The sequence below is a fragment of the Benincasa hispida genome, chromosome 7 (genome assembly GCF_027475165.1).
Source record: "Benincasa hispida cultivar pf3 chromosome 7, pf3_genome.v1.1, whole genome shotgun sequence".
NCBI classification, from domain to species: Eukaryota; Viridiplantae; Streptophyta; class Magnoliopsida; order Cucurbitales; family Cucurbitaceae; genus Benincasa; species Benincasa hispida.
The window spans coordinates 4,963,395-4,983,434 of record NC_143484.1 but is presented as its reverse complement, the minus strand read 5'-3'; the positions used below and the strand labels follow the sequence as shown (position 1 = coordinate 4,983,434).

At 34.4% G+C, this 20,040-nt stretch overlaps 1 protein-coding gene across 4 annotated transcripts; it reads right to left on the bottom strand.

Annotated features, from left to right (window-relative positions):
* Positions 1–5,083: 5,083 nt before the first annotated feature.
* On the bottom strand, positions 5,084–12,575 carry LOC150034854 (tRNA-specific adenosine deaminase TAD3-like). Of its 4 annotated transcripts, none has more exons than XM_090315346.1 (10): positions 12,350–12,575; positions 12,167–12,252; positions 12,029–12,080; positions 11,625–11,698; positions 10,852–10,973; positions 10,550–10,632; positions 10,190–10,289; positions 8,816–9,277; positions 6,110–6,225; positions 5,084–5,439 (listed from the first exon to the last, which is right to left on the bottom strand). In XM_090315346.1, the coding sequence occupies exons 2-10, from the start codon at positions 12,225–12,227 to the stop codon at positions 5,277–5,279; spliced, it is 1,233 nt and encodes a 410-aa protein (XP_090171472.1). In that variant the 5' UTR covers positions 12,228–12,252; positions 12,350–12,575; the 3' UTR covers positions 5,084–5,276. The 4 variants fall into 4 exon arrangements, with proteins under 4 accessions (XP_090171472.1, XP_090171471.1, XP_090171473.1 ...); XM_090315345.1 differs by having other exon boundaries at positions 12,421–12,575; XM_090315347.1 differs by having other exon boundaries at positions 12,167–12,244; positions 12,421–12,575.
* Between the last annotated feature and the right edge of the window lie 7,465 nt (positions 12,576–20,040).

The window sequence follows — 20,040 nt, the reverse complement described above, 5'->3', positions numbered from 1 at the left end:
GCGAGAGCGAGAATATCTTTAGAGCACAAGTAGAAACAGTGTAAATGTCTGGCAACAATAAATTACTACCAGGCTCTTTACTATACTTGCATTGTTATTTTGTACTTCATCTCATATCTATTCAATGGAAGTTCTATTTCTACATCTGCTCACTCTCTTAATACACATGAGTAGTTAAACTAGTTGAATTGGTTGAGAAGAACTAAGCTAACATGACCTAGGAAGTTCATTGCTTACGATTGTCTTGTTTTATGCTGTGTAAAATACCCTTTAGAGTTACTCGAGAGAGAATCTAAAAAAGAACCTAATGTCTCGAGAGAGCTAGTTTAGAATCTGGACTCAAAAGAGCAAGATTAGGCTTGCATAAACAAGAGATAGGGACTTAGAGATAAGCTCTGTTTGTCAACTTGCATCGTATACATCCTAGGAATGGGAATGATATTATGTAGTCGCATATTTGTGTGAATGTCATGTTGTCATCGCATAAATAGAGATAGAGGTTTATGTGTAAACCCTATAGACTTATCGCATATTTATCGCATGCGTTCTAGCCTTAGAAGCCATAGCATTCACGCCGAGAGGTGGTTTACTATTGTATGCATGTTGCATGATCGCAAAGCATGAACGCATTCTAGGGAGTGTTAGCCGAAAATTTTCTCAACCCGTTCACCGCATATTCATCGTATCTCCAGGTTACTAATTCTTTTCAAACTCTACCGCATTCGTTATTTATTTTTATCAACGCAAACAACAAACCCAACGATCTATTTATTTAACTAGTTACCGCAAGTCTTCATAAAAATCACCAATGCAACTATTTTCACAAGTCCCTGTGTTCGACCCTAGACTTACCAGGAAACTCAGAGGAATTTTTACTTGAATTCCGCTGGGGAAACTTGAGTGCACAACGTAATTCCATCAATGCATATCATCCACATTTCCACTTAATAAAATAACGCATCAATCAACGATGAAATGATGTCTTCTCTCCTACTTCTTGCTTGCAAACGGTAGAGTTTATCTATTGATGCTGAAGAAAGTTTCTATCTGTCTGGGCTCTAAGGTGTCTAACTGTGATTCTGAAGGTGTCTTCTCCTTTTATAGGCAAATCTCAACAACTTGGTGATTGGACTTACATTAAATTCCATACTCTGGAATAGCCGCTGCCACTTCTGAGATGTTCAGAGGCCGCCAGTCAGACGCCCATGCCTGCAAGTGGTGATTTGACATGAAATGCACGAGCCAATGTATTCTTCATGCATTGAATATTCTCAGACACATACCCCTTGCTTGACCTTAACTGCAACACTTTGTAAATTTCTTTGACTACCGCATTGAAATGTGTTAGTGAAACAACTTTTTACTAAAAAATTTACATTTGTATGCGTTTATCACATGTATGGAATTCCATGCATTTTCTTTCATAATGGGTGTGCTTATATCACTAAAGATCCTAATTATTCTAACTTTGAGAGAACAATAACTTGTATTTCTACAAGTTATCATGTGCCTTGGGCAATGCGGCTGCATCATTCCAAGACAGTGACTTAGTCATGGGCAGAAAACTCATCCTATTCGGTCTTGTATCAAGTTTCTATATTTCGATGATTAGCTAGATCTTAGATTAATTACATGTAATTCCTTTACCCTATTGTGTCCCTTATTTCTAAGGCAACGTGATAGTCCTATTTCTAGGTTTTTAGTCTCATATTCTTTTGTGAAATCAGTTTATATGCTAACCTTCTTAGTGTTAAGACTCTACTAGATTGCTAAATTAAGTGATCAATTTAACTTAACAATATTTATCCATAAACTCAACAAAGAACATGCAAAAATCAAAGAGGTATGAGGCATAAGAATTGGTCAAGCCATAAAGTCCTAGGGCATTCACATAATTGAATCCCTTAGAGAATTTAGCTCATGATTAATGAATAAATGACTAGATTTCATCAAATAAAAAATCATTACTACAAGGTGAATGTTCAATGGATGAAAAAAATAGAGACAGAAAATTGCAAAGAGAAATTAAAAGTAATGCTGAAAATATAATACGGGCGGTATTGTGACAATCTCTCACTTGTCCAATCTTTTCCTAGGGTAATTCCCCTCTTTCAAGGACGAATCTCACTTCTCCACAAATTTTCATGGGGTAGAAGTAACCTTAAGCGCTCAAGCCTCAATAGGACTTTGTTCTTGAAGCTTGTGACTGGAAGGATGAGATTTCGGCCAAGAGATGGTTGAATTTTGTTGGTGGAGTGTGGATGGAGTTCGATGGAGATTTGATGCTTGAAGTGAGAGGCTTCTCCTCCTTTATATCGGTCAAGGTAATTAATAAATGACCTAAAATCATGCTCTGGATACTTACCCCTCATTTTAGGCGTTGAATAACAACTTTGAATGAGAAAATAGCAACCATAATTGACTGGACACGAATCTAGAAAATTAGGGCTTTCTAACGGGGTCACAGTGAATTGGTGATGCAGTCGCAATGAAGTCAAAATTTGCAAAATAGTAAAAATGAAAGTTTAAGACTCAATTATATACAAAATCAAATTTTATCTAGAACAGCTCATTTAATTATTTTTCAATAGGTCTAAGGTCAGTTATAGTCAAATTTGAATGTTCGTACATTCAAGATATTTTTTTCATGTTTAGTGACTTTTTTATTTTTTATTTTTTTGAGAAATTAATGTTTAATGACATTAGATTAAAAGAAAATTAAGTTGAAGCATCCATTAGGTATAATATACATTACAAAATGATTAAAAGATATTGTACTTATATCTCCTAATAATCAAGCCAAGAACGCTATTGATCAAATGACAAAGCCCTATCAAACAAAAAAAAGAGGATAAAAAGTTGAGAAAATTATGGCTTTTCCCGGATGAAATGCAAATTGGATTCATGTAATTAAGTTTAAGATTTTTTTATACAGAAGAAAAGTTTAAGATGTTATGAAAATCAACTTATATTATTATTCTTTATATATTTATGTGTATTATTTTTTTGTGCATATGTGAAAAAAGTTTATACTTCTACCACAACCACAACTTGAAATATCCCATGTAAGCCTTTGAATATAAACCGTTTGGGTACATCAAAATCTTCTAATGTGGGACAACTATTTTTCCCTCGAAAGATTTTGAGAAATCGCACAGAATAGTCGGAAAAAGACCCCTAGTTAGATAAATGACCTTTTCTAAATGTTATGATTTATGCCACTACGTGATAGGGAGGATCTCATCTCCCTACTTAATTTTCCAATTTTGCCCCCTCCCCAAATTCAATGCTTCCATCAATTACAAATGAGCATATCCCTATAATATCAGCGAAATCAAATTTTTATTATCTTTTAAATTACTCCACTCCACCACTTAGTCAACGAATCACGATCTTCTCTACGCCAAACAGATGACTATTTAAAGCAAAAAAGCATTTAAAAGTTTGATCCTTGAAAAGAGCCAAATGCATAACTTTGTTGTAGTAGTTGAAGACTTTATGACTGTATTCGCTTGCATCTCCCAATGTAATGATGTTTTGTCAGCTCTCATTCGTAGCTTCCCTTCAGATTTCTTTACTTACGCAATAGAGCAACAATTTTTTAGGCTATTATGTTGATTGTTTTCAAGAGCACAGAGTGGGCTGAGTGGTTTGGGTTTTGTAGGGGCTAAGGAAAAGTTAAAAAGTATAAGGTGATTGTCGAGTATTTTGTCAAATGCTTGATTGTGGTCACGGGTGAAAACGTCGAAGAGATCTTCCTTCAAACTGAAGGGTTGGACAAATTTAAGGGTCCGTAACTCTTGCAGGACATATGGCACAAGAAGTATTCTTAATCTTGTCGAAATTATGTAGACACCTTTAAAATCCTAGTCAAAAGAACTAGAATGGAAGAAAGGTATATTATCTCTCTTATAGAAATAAAATGTACTTGTTAGAAGATTTTCAATAGAAATTTGCATTTTTTTCCCAGATTTATTAAAGGCAAAATTACACTATTTTCTTACCTTTTTTTTTTTTTTGGTTATTCCAACACTTGAGAGATTTTTTTGTGAGTTGCAAATACAAAGTATTTACATGCACTAAATGTTTTTGCCTCTACTTTTATTTTTTATTTTTAATTTTAAGTGGTTTTTTAGTACAAGTGAATTTTAAATGTGCAAATATTATGAATTTTCATGTTTTTCTCAAATCTACTAAAATCACTTTTACACTATTTTCTTACCTTTTGTAATTCCAACACTTGAACACGATTTTCACAAGTAACAGATACCAAAACGTTTTTGCCTCTATTTTTCTACTGTTTAGGTGAATTGTCATTGTAGATACCATGTACTATATTATAAATTGTAATTCTTCTAAAATTCATTAGCATATATTGTTTGGTTTAAAATATATTTTTTAAAAAGGAAAATTGACATCTTCAAAATTATGAAGATTAACCAAATTATGATTCGGATACAAATTTAATTATTAAGTAATCTTGTTGACCTTTTTGTAGTTGAAAGATTTATTGATTTATGTGATTTTTTTTTTTTTTTCTATCAAGATTTGTTTCAATCATTTCATAATTCCATGTTTAAGCAATTTTATTTTATTTTTATTTGCTTCACAATAGGTATATTAAAATTTCAAATTTCGATTGAGAGTGATTTAGTTTATGAGATCTAGGTTGTTAGATTTTTTTGAAATACACCATATCCATAGGGATTTGGCAATAGGGTATGTTTGTTCATTACTAAATTATAAACGGTATGCAAATTAGCAGTTTAGCCATTTTCACAAACAAAAATCTATTAGTCTCCTGAATGTTGGGAGAAAAATATATATGTGCAACCACACAACAATATAATAAAACTAAAAATATTCCCAACAACATGAATATAAAAATCAATCTCAATTTTTTTTTAGTACAACCATCACGGAGATGGGAAATTGAACTCTTTTTTTTTTTCTCAAGTTTCCTTTTGGTTTTGAAAATTGACTCAGTGTTCAACCATTGTACTTAAAAAAGATACAAATTATTATAAAAAAATAAGAGGAAATAAACTTAATTTTCAAAAATCAAAAATAAAAAACGAAATAATTGCCAAACGGAACTTTAATAATTCGAATAGAAGTTACAATATTGCTCCCAACTCATCTACACTTAATTAGAAGCCTGATTTACCCCCATAATAAAAGATCAATAATAAAATACAACCATATCTGAATTAGTCATATCCCCAGATTCACCTACACTTAAACTGAGGAATCCTAGAACCAGTGAACACTGCCCATTAAAGTTCATCTTCATGAAACAAAACTCTAAAAACAGCATAGTGATGGTTTAAACTTCTTTCACCCTGTAGTCTGTGAACACTGCCTAATGCCCCATGGCTAGGATTTGGGAACGCATAAAATATGCGCCTAACTCGTTGATGAACCAGTGCCATTGCACACCTTTAACCAACAAAGGAAAGATCACAAAAGAGAAAAAAAAAACAGTTTATATAAACGACTTTAAAGTCTATAGTATAATCATTTTGACACGAATGTTGCAGTAGAAAAAAGCTCAATCTAGAAAAGTATGGCCCTAACATTATACAGCACACACCCTGTCAGATTCTAATTTCGCCTCAAACATTTTTTAAAGTTTCGATTCTACTCCTAATTTTAACAATCTGTTAATATGCCCATGAAATTCATGGATTAAAGGTAAATTCAAACTTCTAAAATAATAGGAATAAAATTCGAGCCAACAAAATTACATTGGATGACCTTTATTCTAATAATTAGTTTCAATTTTGTCTTTTAGTTGGAGTTGGGGAAGTGGAGTTTTCCTTATTTGGTCCAAGGAGTTCGTGGGACACATGACTAAAAAAACAGCAATCTTTTATGCATTATTTATTCCTTATATTGCGAGTCCCACGACATCACAACTCCAGTTTTTGCCCCCAAAGACCCCATAAACAATTACAGCAAAACTACAGCTTACAGAAGGTTGAGCAGCTTTGTATAATTTAACCTAAGAAAAATGCTAAATGTGTGGAAGATGTAAAATGCAGAGCCACAGATCAAAGACAAATGGTGGGGGGAGAGGTGAAAGTTAGAACCCATTTTGTGAACTTACATAATACATGGCTCCCACACAAGATAAATGTCATAACCAGTGCACAGATAAGGTCGGTCTGATTTAGAATATGTGCCTTCAGCATCAATACCTACTTTCTCCTCCTTTCGTTTGGCCTGTACAAAATTTGTCAAACAGAAACAGATTTGGATCTCAAACTCAAAATAGAAAGGTTATTATTGAAAAACAACAGCTACTTCCATATATTATATTAGATGCTCAAGAAGTTTCACGATCACATGCGAACCCAAATATCAGCAGAACTGGAATGACTGTAATTCATTTCTTACATTCTTAAACACATTGATAAATTAAGTTAACAGCAAGCTAATCTATTCCACACCCCCCCTCTTTACTTTCCTCTCTAACAAATAAATAAGGTTGCAAAGATCTCTAATCTTATATATTTTTTGGATAAGAGATCTCTAAACTTGTATATTTGTTTTATTTTAGTCTTGAAACTTATAATAATTTTTTTTTATCTTCTTTTTCAAATGCTCAATTTTAATCCCTTAACTACTATGGAACCATTTTACCCCTTGCTATTAATATCTTTTTAATCATTTTTCAAGAGGAAACCCAACATCTAACCTATCCTACATGTAAATTCCGAAATTAGTCCCTGCAACTATCTCACATCTATTTTTTTTTAAGGAAACAAGTATCTTACATCTATTTGTCAGGGTATGAAGAAAGTTTGTTTGTTTGTTTGTTTGTTTTTATTGACGTTTGAAGGAAGATTATGAGATCAAGTTTCTACAAGGACATACATTGAGACAAGATGAAAGAATACAAGGATTTGACTAGAACAACAAAAAGTAGTTAACTTCCGTTGGGAAAAGATTAAACAATACAAGGACATACAACAAAGAGGGAAACCCCACTAAAAAAAGTGGCTCCAACTAGGTCTTTGAAATTGAAACTGAGGAAAACATAGAATTTGACATTTGAGAAAATACAGAATTTTTGTTTGGTTTGTTAATGAGAAACCTAGTTATAATCAAATCGAGCCCAAAGTATATGTATCCTTAAAAGAACCTTGAATTTAGTTTCTTTCTTCCCTCCCTCTTCTAAATGACGCCTCATTAAACATAACTAGGATCATTTTCCATCCATCTAAACACTCTATTATTCTGCTCCCCCCAAAGAACCCATATAATAGTGCATGCCCCTGCAAGCCACCAAAAGCAACCATTCTCTTTAAAGGGCAAATGGAAAAGGAACTCCTTGATCATAACACTAGTGGCTAGTTAACTATATCAGAAGAAATCAATGCATTGAGAGGACTTGCCAGCAAAAACTTGACCAAAGGAAGATTGGTTGCCATAAAAGAGGAGAGGAAAGAGGAACTGTTTGTGGTGTTGGCGACTAGAATTGAAGAATGAGATGATTGTGCAAGTCTAACCCCACTAACAACAAGCTAGCGACGAAGATCTGTTGCCAGTGAATTAGAACTAAATGATGAGATGGTGTGAGACTAAGACATGCAATCCCACCACGGGCCAAGTGAAGAAGGAGACGTGTTGATGACCGCCATTGAGAGGAGAGGGGAATGAGGCGTCATTTAGAGGAGGGAGGGAAGAAAGAAACTAAATTCAAGGTTTTTTTAAGGATACATATACTCTGGGCTCGATTTGATTATAGCTAGGTTTCTCATTAACAAACCGAACAAAAATTTTCTATTTTCTAAAATGTTAAACAAGATACCCAATTTTATCCTTAAAAAAACCAAGCCAATGGCTTGGTTCAATTTACTAGTTCTAGTTTTCCGCTGCACCCTACTTGCCACCCACTCAGAAGCATGCGAGTAATCTCTAGTCAAAATAACTTTGAAATGCAAAGCATCACGTTCCATTAAGAACCACCACAACCACTTATCAAGCACTAGCAATGCCTTGTTATGTAGTCTCAAGCTCTCAATCCCTTTCCTATCCTCCTAGCTTCACCACCAACCCCCCTTTAACCAAGTGAAACCTCACTCCCTCGTCAACCCTTTGCACAAAAAACTCATCATCACTCTCTCAATAGACTCCCTCACAGACCTTGAGAATTCGAAATAGAGACAAGAAGTAATTGAGGATTTTTAACAAGATAGTCATATCTAATTCTTGTCTAAGATAGGAGGCCAAAAAACCTGAATTTATGAATTGACTTTCTGAATTACCCCCACATGAAGCCCAAGATAAGAGGACGAGAATTGACTCACCTCACACCCAAGCAATGATGCCTAAGAGCTTAATTTGGAAGGATAACGATTTAGACCTATGATGGAACTTTTACCCCATTAATCTTATGGCTAGAGATAGCTTCAAAAAAATGACTAGAACCCATCACCATACAAAAAGAAAACTGTCAGACTAAAGATGTGTCAAGTGAATTTTTCATGCATAGTTCAATAATTAATATAAAATCTGTGAATATTAATAAACAAAAAGGAACAAACATGAAGTTGCTGAATATGCTCTAAACTACAAATAAATAAAAACAAAAGGACACAAAATGTACATGTATGCTGCATTGCTGATTAAAACTAGGTTACTTAAAAATGGGGCTTAACAAGCCAAATTCTTAGTTTTTGACCTTTTCACTTTGACTTTCTTGGCATGACCCCTTGTTTATTATAGTCTAAACAACCGACGTTGGATATTAATATTTTCTTCATTATTAATGTAAAGAAGTCTTCACTTAATAACTTGCATAGCTTACATTTTCAAGATCAATCTTCTGTCTTTTTGCTAGTTTGGTCAGAGGCCCCATATGCTCCATTTCAACTGACTTATCATCCATGGTTTTAAGAGTTGGGAATAGATGACGATCTCGAGCAGCAGAAGATTCAATAGCTGCAATAGCAGCATGCCTTAAAGGGTGCCAACAACAAGAATTTGATGAATGTAGTAATGGTAGGTCAACCCATCGCAAGGGATACAAACACGAAACATCTGAACATGATTGTTTCAGTGTTTTCAACGAGGAACTTGAGGGCAAAGTTCCATGGATGATGGATCCATTGGAATCGAAATGACAACCAATAGATTTTAGGCATTTTTTAAAGATTGTTTCTCCGTTCACATTGCTTGTCGAAGCATTCTTGGAGGAAATATGATGATCACAAGCACTTGCTATTACTTGCTTAACTGAAGGATCAACAATCACTGCAGCATTTACTACCTGCAGAATTTTCAAAAGAATACATCAACGATAATTCCCTTCGCAGAAACAGAAAGATAGAAAAACACAAGGGATTCATGAGCTAAATAGCATAGCCATCCATTACAACCTACACGTAATATTTAAGAGAGATGGCTAGTTTCTCTCACGAAAAATCTTTTAGATGATAAAATACACTAGCTAAAAAAGAAAAATATTACTCCATTTTTGCTCCTCAAACACACAAATAACCAAATTCTTGAAATCCATTCACACCCACTAAAGGCATAATGCGAGGCCCCCAATTATGAACACATATCAAGGAAGGGCAAAAGGGAAATTTCATATAAGACGGTTAGTGGAGCAGAAGGTTTGTGGGATCGTACCGCCTGTGAAGCATGAGGGGTTCTGGGATGTTAAGGCGTGTGTGGTTTTTGTGTGGTTGTTTTGCCTTTAGAGGAGAGATTCCAAGCTCTTGAAACTGGAAACTCAAAAGAACTCAAATTTTTATGCCCCGTTTGGTAACCATTTTAGTTTTTATTTTTTTTTTTGAAAATTAAACCTATAGACACTACTTCTACCTCCTAATTTCTTCATGTGTTATCTATTTTTTACCATTAGTTTAAAGAACCAAGCCAATTTTTGAAAATTAAAAAGACTAGCTTTTAAAAACTTATTTTTGTTTTTTGAATTTGGCTAAGAATTCAACCATGGTACTTAAGAAATATGCAATCATTATAAGAAATGGAGAGGAAATAGGCTTAACTTTCAAAGACCAAAAACGAAATGGTTACCAAACGGGACCTTAGTTAATAATAAAATTAGAAAAACTAAACAACAAAACCTGAGCTCATTCTAATGATTAATACAACATAAATCCAGATTGATTTGAGATTGCTACAGTTGAAGAGAAACCGAAGTACACTAACTAACCGATTTATTAGACGACTGTGCTAATTCTATTGCTAATCGCATGAAGCCAAAAATTGATTGTGTGTCCACTTCATTAAAGCCGGTGATACCATCAATATTGCTGACATTGAGAAAGAGATAATAGAGGGGGTAAGTTCCAGCTAATATAAATGAAACTTACCCATAAAGTACGTCAAAGAAGTTTTGAAAAGAAGATTAAGAACCTACACGTCAAAGAAGTTTTGAAAAACCAGATTTTCAGCCAACAAGATGTGAGCATAACTAGATCCACCACAGTCATGATATAGCAGAATAATTGAGACTACATTAAAACGATCTATTGTTTAATTGTAAAAATAGAATTAATGTCAGAGACTTTACTATGTGGGTGGATGATATGATGTTGGCCAAAGCTTGCACTGCTCTTCCCATTCTTCTTTTGTTGTTGCTGCTTCCTTACAAACCTGTGTCACACAATCTAAAGAAGGTGAAATATATTTCTATTCACTGATTATCAAGAGTATTGAATAGTGTATCTCCTTGCAAGACATAGAATCAATGCTATTTGAGTCGAGACATTTAATGCTAGTTTTTGGACAATCTGGATTTGTTTGATTAATGTACTCAAATTATCATGGGATACAATTTAATTTAAGAACATTTCAACCAATAGGAGATCGCACCTTTGTGATAAAGGTACTCAACTTGTATGACGTCACAAGCTCTTGTACACATGGAGACAAAACATCCAAATTGCAATTGTTTTCACTTGCAAGACATAGGATCAATGCGATTTGAGTCTTTCCTGTAAAAAGCTAATGATCAACAACCTGATTCACATTCAAGGCGGAGAGCTAAGCGGCTAAGCCTATTCTACTAGCCTTATCAGATAAATAATAAGACAGCTTCAAATAGAGAAAGGTAGGGGGAAATCATAAGAGGATGTGAGGGAAAGTTTATAAAGAAGAAGGTTATAAAAGGAAGAATGATTTAAGATATCTCTAATCTAAAACACTGAGAAGAAGCTAAGAATGCATAAGAATAACGCATCAAAGATTCAAATTTGTTTAAATTATCAAAAGCATTTTACAACTTTCAGAAGCAATAACAAACAGCTTGGTGTGGATAAAATGAAATAATTATATATATCAACATGAACCGTTTTGTTGTATTGTAGCTAAGAAATATACAAGTATCCACAAAAGTGATTATTATAAAACTTGTCTGAGCATGAAAGTTCAAAATATGCTAATAACATCTCATTTCGTGGCTCTCATGGTTCTCAGCACTGAAGTATTACCACTTTTTATCTCACAAACACTCATGAACCTCAAATTTCAGTCTCTATTCGCTAGTGAAACAAAACTCAAGCAAACATTTTAAAAGAAAATACAAACTAGCAAAACTAACATCATAGGAATTCTTCAGCGAGGTAGGGGCCAAAAAGGATGCATACCATCTTCAAGTTGCTTCTTCTGAACTCTTTTCACATGGCGAAGCTTTTCTAATGGTGCTATCTGATTTAAGCGCCTACAAAGACAAGCTTAGGACTTAAAAAAATAAGGAATTAACTATAATCAGAGAAATAACTAATTAACTATAAAACTATACACACATTCCTCCATATATTTCATGAAATATAATCCATTTTCCATTTTAAACCATTCCTTAAAGACATATTCTAAGAAAATAAAACTTACAAAAAGCCAGTCAACCCCATTACAAAACTTGCATTTCAAGGAAAAAAGAATTGGTTCACAAATTTACATCATTGAGAATACTTCAATTTATTTCATTGAATAAATGAGAAACCTCCGGAAGAACAAATCATATCAGGAAACAAGTAACATGAAAGCAAACCTCACAAGATTGTTGATTAACTTGGGCTCAACCACAGCAGCAAAGACATTAACTGCCAGTTACAAACAAAAGTCAATCTTTGAGAGAGTGTAAAAAACAAAAACAAAAACAAAAACAAAAATAAAAACAAAAGGTAACCAGTGGGTTGTTGATCCGGTGGAGTTGGCAGCTTATCCGGGATATAAATGACTTTGCTCATTGTGTATGCTTGTTAATCTGAATTCCTAGAAGAGTATAAACGAGCTAGTGGTTTAATCAACTCAAATGCTAAAATTTAACAGGATAAGGAACATAATTCAAATAAAAAAAGGGGGGGAGTACATTGAGCTAGCATCAAAATCCCAGACCAAGAAGGCACCAAAAAGGGCAAAAAAACTAATTAAGAATCTCACCCAAGTAATGAAGACTTAATGGGTATATGGCAGAGAGCAATAAAAAGCTATGGACGGCGAAGGAGTACAGTGGACAACGGTTGACGTCAAAACAGTGCGGCGGCGAACATGTAGAACAGCAGTGGAAAAATATTGGGAAATTGCCACGGGCTTAAAGAATTTTAGGATAGTTTTCAATTTAAAGAGTTTTGGGACAGATAAACATATGAATTGTCCGAATTATCCCTAAGTTTAAAAAAAAAAAAAAAAAAAAAAAACCCTAAAACTACCTTGTTTTTTGTATGGACTTTCCACAGGTATAAATTTTAACCTTCTGCTTACGTCATATCTAATATCATTTTATTATGTATTGTGTTAAGGATAACTATATCTATCGTAATAGAGATGACTATATCTACTGTAGCATTAACGTGATGATCATTTCTATTGCGATCTCATTTTTTTGTGTTTTTTTTTTTTTTTAAGTTTGTTGTATTTTCGGGTGAGAAAAATAAGATCAAGCTACACAGGGGTGTTTTCATTAATTTTTTCACAGTTTGTTGTGTTTGTAAAAAAAAAAATAGAGATCGCAACAAGTATGCTTATTGCATTAGGGCTCCCATATATAAGGGCATCTCTAACGTAATACTTAATAATAAAAAAAAATAATAATAATAGGATCTAATGCAAGCATAATGTTATAATTCATAAATTTGTTGCATAATGTTATAATTCATAAATTCGTCTTACAAAAACCTGTAAAACCACACGCATCTCCTTTCACGACTTGGAACCTCGCGCCCGACTACTAGGAAGGAGAACACCCATTGAATGGTGAAACAATAGCTTCCATCAGACGACAGTGACAACTTGGACAGTAGCGGCGACTTTAGAAAGCGCTACTACTTGGGAACCTTGAGCGGGACTACCTTGCAGCGCCAACACCCATTGAACGGTTAAAACTTGGCTTGCATCAGACGACGGCAACACCATTTGACGGCGGTGGCGACATGGACGGATTTGAAACTTAAGACGTGATCTGTAACATTACGGCAAAGCATGCATGACCATTAATTTTCTATGCTATCATGCTTAAGTGATGTGATTCTTAAGATTTTGCAACTGTGATTCTAGGTCTATGTTACCTTTTTTCTTCTTCCATTTTCTTCGTTAAATTAAGATTGTTTTAGTTTATTGAAAATAGCTGCATAAATGATTTACCTCAATCACATGGAAGGAGATGTGAGAATTGTAAAATAGCATCCTTTTGTGATATTAACTATCCAACCTAACATGTTTACCTTACAACACTTTAAGATTTTAAACATAATTCAAATCCTCTTACATTAGATAACTAAGACAAATATTCTAACAAATAACCTAATAAGACACAGGTCTAGTTCAACATTAAAAACTTGATTAAAATTGAATTTACTAACAACATCCCTGAATCTTAAGACCCTGAAACTATGGAAGAAACCCAATCCTGTAGCAGTGGCAGACCTCGATCTCAAGCGACGGCCATAACTTCTTCGCTACTTGGAAAAATGTAAGCTGGGAAACTTAGTGAGCGACACTTTATGAAACAACCTTTCTGTTTCAAAACATATTTGAAGTCTTATAACAACGCTGGCTTTAAAATTTAATTAGAAACTCTTTTCAAACGAATGAAATAAAAGAAATACCTTTTAATGCATGTTATTTTAATAGAAATTCATCCAAATGCATGATAAAGTTTTTATAACAAGGAATCATATAAAACTTAGTAAAGCGCACGATAAAGTTTTTATAACAAGGAATCACATGAAACTTAGTAAAATGCATAATAAATCCATCATCAAACCGTACCTGTGTTGGAATGCACCATCGTGTAGCGGAAGTGACCAAGATCAATAAACACTCTAATTCAATAATTTTCGTAGAAATGAAAGCATGCTTCCGTAGAAATAAATAGGTTTCAAGACATACCTTTGAAGAACTTCCTCTAAGCTTAAATTCCAGCTGCAAATCTCCTCTGAATCTTGTCGTAGACCACCCCAAGATCTTCCCTACTATCCTCTTAATGCTTTAGATTGAGTTGTGGGACTCAAAATAAGCCTGAATTAAGGGAATTTGAAGACGAACTCGCGGCAACAACCCAACGTGAAGAACACCCTTCTTCTCACGAATTTTTCAGAAAAATTTGATCGGTTGCATTACTTCATAAACACTTCGATCTCTTCAATATATTGCAGACACTCATGCAAAGAGATTAGCTGCATGAGATGCAGCTCATGCTTGGAGTTAATGAAGCTTGAAGAAATGGATTGTTAGTGAGCTACTTGAAGAAGTAATGGATAAATCCAATTTTTCCATTATGTGTATTTTCTTCTTTTTCAATTTTTCAAATATTGATTTCATAAATCAATTCTTTTAATAAAATTGAAAATATTATGAATTTTACAAAATTAGTTTCATAAATTAATTTTCTTAATAAAATTAATAACTAATTATTTAAACAATTTAAATAATTATAATTAATTTAGTATCAAATATTAAACTAATTTTTACACAATTTTATCTTCGAATATTTAAATCATATTTAAATATTAATTCTCCAATTTCATTTAATTCTAATTTGAATATTTCAAATTAACTTATCACGCTACTCTAGAGCTAATCTATTTACGAGCTAGTAGGGGACCTCACGGACCTACAGATCATGGGCTCCAACAATCCTAGATTAATCGACTAAACTCATTAGACCGAAATAACCCCCATTCGTTAACTAATAGGTGATTCCACTAAAGCCCATAGTTGAACTCCCCTCAATATAGATATATTTTGTCCACTCGATATAACCATGATTAGTAAGTTAACCCTTCACGGGTTGCTCGTAATAACAGTTGGGTCAAATCTCTGTTTTACCCCCGAAATTACCTCTTGTTCCTTAAGTCTCACTGATCCCCTAATGAACAATTGATTTGTGATCCAATCAAAAAATCAAAACCCTCTCGAGCCAATGAGAGGGTGAAGCCTCTTGTTCAAGACCCATAATCAGCACTTGAAGGGAACAACCTCTCTACTAACCCTAATCGGGTAGGAGTGAATTTTGTTCTGCACCCTATGTCCCCAGCTATTCATCTGATCTTATCCCCAAAATAGGAGGCTTATTGAGTAGAGAAATTTGGTCGACTCTCACTGTTTGCAAATCAAAGGATAATCCCAAACAAACATGAGTTCATAGTTAGCTGGGGATTAAGGTCAAGTTACCTTGGTCATCACTTTGAAATAGTCAGTCTTAAATAATAAACAGCGTTATAAAGTAAGAGTGATTGGTTTTGTAGTCCGATCTTGTACAAAACTTATTTGCATAGGATACTCTCATTCCTCATGTCATAACATGCACGAATTAGGATCACTTCGTATGTAGCACTTTACAACTCTTTGTAACAACTACAGAGTAAGCCGTATCCAATAGTGTTACCAGAATAAGGCACCCAACCTTATTCATATACTATAGATCATTTTGACTATTTACTCGAACCTAATCCAGTTGTATGTCTCCACATAAAGTACAAGTACTCATGTAATAGTCAATGGACTTAGATTTATTAGATTTCTAAAAAACAATATATTCAATAACAACTTATTGAATTTTCAGAATAAGTTCTACTGTTTACTATAGATCATTTTGACTATTTACTCGAACCTAATCCAGTTGTATGTCTCCACACTCAGTCTTTGCTAATGCAGACCAACTCAATGCATAGCAACTGTCGTATGTACACATAGAGCTCAAGTATCTCGTCCCGAGTACTAGATCCAATGGTTTGAAAACCTCTTTCTCAAACTATCACTTTTTCAAAATATCACATTAACAATCAAACAAGAGTTTGTATTTAAATCCATAACTAAATGCATGATGATAAAATCATATTTATTAATATAAACTTTGAAACAAACTTTAATAGTTCATAAACATAGTTTATTTCATCAAATACTTTTAACACATTTAAAATAGAATTTTCTTTTAGGAAGAGTTACTCACCGTTAATTAGCCTTTCCTCAAATTTCTTGTTCCCCCAGATTCCTAATAATCTTGAAATTTAATTGATAATTCCTTAATTATTCTTCAAACGACCATAACTTAAAATATCCCAAAATTACCCTCCAAGTATGTCCAATTTTACTTAATTCTCCAATAACCCTAATTTTATCGATTTTAGGTTTACTTACAATTGAGTCCCTTAACAAATTTCAAATTAAATTAAGTTTCCAAATAAGTCCAATTCTAGGTTTTAAGTGCCCTATGAAGGAACTCTTATCAAAGAGTACCTCTGAACGGAAGCAAGATTGCTCCAAACTCATTGTGACATTGTGATAGAAATACTGCATTCACTAATAAACATACAAGTTATGCATCTAAGAATAAATTATGGCATGCTTTGAATTATTAAACAACAAAGGGACGAGAGACATACCAGTTGAAGAACTCTTCTTTACTTTAAATCTCGCTCTCGTCAATCCAACAAATCTCATTGTCGCTGAGATTTTCAAACCTATTGTCCACCAAATCTCACTGTCGTCTACCTTCGAACAGACTTCTCACGAACAGGCAACAAAGGAGGACACAACCACTCAGAAACCTCGGTATTCTCGGAGTGAGAATCTAGAAGGTGTGGGCTCTATTGGATTTGGTAGAGGGAAGGAGGAAGGAACGATCGTTTACCACGACCAAGCAAGTGGGAAATATCTGAAGTCTATCGTATAGATGACTGCTTGATCGTTTACCTAAATGCTCGGCGATCATTTAGGTAAAGCGCGCATGTACACGATCGTTTAGTAAACTTTGAGCTATTGTGTATGCTCTCGGTTTGCTAGGCAATGGCAGTGTACTAATTCGTGTAGTGATTATGTGATCTCTTTACAAAATAAAAACCATTTTCATTTTATTCTTTAGTTACGAAAACTAAATGCAACCTCCCACTATCTCATTCGGTTACGGAGAAAAAACTGCCAACAATTATCTTATAATTGTTTAATTTAAAAATAAATATAATCATATAATATTTATAACCTATGGTTCAATATCACATCATATGCAACATATGAACCATAGTCCTTTTCTCCTCCACTAGACATAAATCATATTTATATCCTTTTCCTCCAATTAATGTATCTCATACATAATGTCAACTATATCATATATAATTGACCCGTTTAATTATATCATATATAATCAAACTCTCTCTTGTCAATTTGAACATTTCAAACTGACCCAAAAACTGATTGTCAACTTGAATCCATTGAGCTACCAAGGGGACCTTATAGACCTATGGCTCAAAGCTCCAACGATACGTGAATAACTGACTAAACTCTTTAGCCACGAGATCCACCATCCGTTAACTGTCAGGCATTCCACTAAAGACTAACAGCTGCACTCTTCTCACCACATATATATTTTTGTGTCCATTGGATAAACCAATCAACAATACGATAACCCTTCACAGATGCTCGTAAGTACAGTTGGGCCAATTTACCATTTTGCCCTTGTAATTACATCTAACTCCTTAAGTACCACTGATTCCTATAATGAATAATACAATATAGTTCTACTATGTGTGGACACCTCTCGGACCATGAGAATGTGTGTGGCGCCACATCGTTCAAGCCCTGGAATCAACCATTAAGGGAACAATCTATCTACTTACCCCTACTTCAGGGAAGGAGTGAATTCCATCTTGTGTAGCTGAGTTCCCAGCTCCCAAATCACACAAAACCCCAAAGTGGTAGGTTTGAGTCGGCAGTCTAGCCACTCGCACCCATGCAAATTAAAGAACCGCCCTTAAAGACAGGAGTTCCCAACTCACTCAAGATTAAGGTCATGTTACCTATGGTCATCCTAGTGAAGTGAAGTCTTTGTCATGAACGACGTTATATAACGAGACTATAACACTTCATGGTCCGGTTTTATACAAACTCCTTTGTATAGGACGCCCCCGCTCGCATGTCTCCACATGAATGATCAGGATCAGACCATCTATAACAAGTCACAATACTTGTAATTATTCTATTAAGAGGGCCACACTCGTAGCATTACCAGGATAAGGTTTTCCTCCTATATCCATATACTACAAACCATTTTGGTTATCATTTAAGGCATGATCTACCTATATGTCTTCACATATATGCTTAAGTTACAATGACAACCAGGGATCTTAGTTTATTGGTTTGTGGTAAAATAATTAAAACATCCAAGGTTTCATAGACAACAGTGAAGAAAATATCATATATTATTACATCACAAGTGTTTGTTCAATATAGTGTTTACAAACTACAGGATCCAACGAGAGTTTAGGGCATCATCCCCAACAATCTCCCACTTGCCCTAAAGCGAGTAGGGTGTACAAACAACTAGTACAAAACAATAAACTAGGGCACAAAGGTCCAATACAAAAATCTCTCACTTGCCCTAGCCCAGTTGTGGACGGTCCCGTAGACCCATGCGCTGAAGGTGACCCTAAAAAACTGTAGCCATGAGAGCCTTCATAAACGAGTCAGCAACATGTGCTCCGAAGCGATCTTCGTGACTATCACGTCCCCTCGATGCACTATCTCGTGGATGAGATGATACTTCCACTCTATATGTTTGCCACGCTTGTGACTCCTGGTGTCACACCCCCACCCAGACTACTCTCTGAGCCTAGGAAAGGACATGACTGCAGTAGTTATTAACTCTTTTGCTGACACTTACTGCCTAATAATTCTAGTGGAAAAATAATCTGATACCAACATGCAATCTCAAGCACAACGACTGCCTCTATGGCTAAAACAACATTAAGTTTACACACAAAATATTTACAGAGCTTACATTACTAGTTTCATAAGTCCCGATACTCAAAATCTTAGTCCCTATATGAACAACTAAAACATATGTACAATATTTACAATAACCACCTAGCAGACGGTTACAATAACTTTTGTCCTTGAGTGGCAGAGCAGATGTAGAGCTACCTCCTGAGGATTTGACCGCTACCTGTGGGAAAGAAAAACATTTGAAAATGGGATGAGCTTGCAAGCCCAGTGAGTGACTTAAGAAAGAAAACTAATTCTCATGCATAAGTCTCAATAAAGAGATCATACTGAAATTATAAATCTCTACAGTAACCTTGTATTGAGATATAAACATTTTCCAAGCATAAAGTATATAAAGTTGTTTTCATCATAAAACATTAACTGTTTCTTAATTGAGAATAACCCTGTTGTGGTTAAATCCCAACGTCAACTACTTAGTCAAGAGAGAACCCTTTTGCTCAATCTCTGACTTTTAATAACTACATGCACGGGGTTATAACTAAGTACCGTCATACCTTAGGTACTTCTGCTTAGATACCTTCTCAAAATGTCCCTTGGTATCGAGTTTCAAGTAAAACTAGTCATACTATGACTTTCTCTTTAAAGCATGTAAAGCAATATGCATAAAAAACATGTCTTTAATGATACTAACACATGCTTGGTGTAATTAAACACACATAAATAGTTTTTCAATAAACTTTCATACATGGCATGCGTATAAAACATAACTCATGGTTTCTTTAAAACATTGTAAACATGTAATCACTCACAACTTTTAGAACTATTCCTCAAGGGTCGATATGC

Coding starts and splice junctions, on each gene's coding strand:
- LOC150034854 (XM_090315348.1), bottom strand. CDS start 12,227: ATGAGCAAAGTCATTTATATCCCGGATAAGCTGCCAACTCCACCGGAT. Junction 12,081..12,166: donor ACCGGATCAACAACCCACTG/GTTACCTTTTGT, acceptor TGTAACTGGCAG/TTAATGTCTTTGCTGCTGTG. Junction 6,226..8,815: donor AGAAGATTGATCTTGAAAAT/GTAAGCTATGCA, acceptor AATTTTGTACAG/GCCAAACGAAAGGAGGAGAA.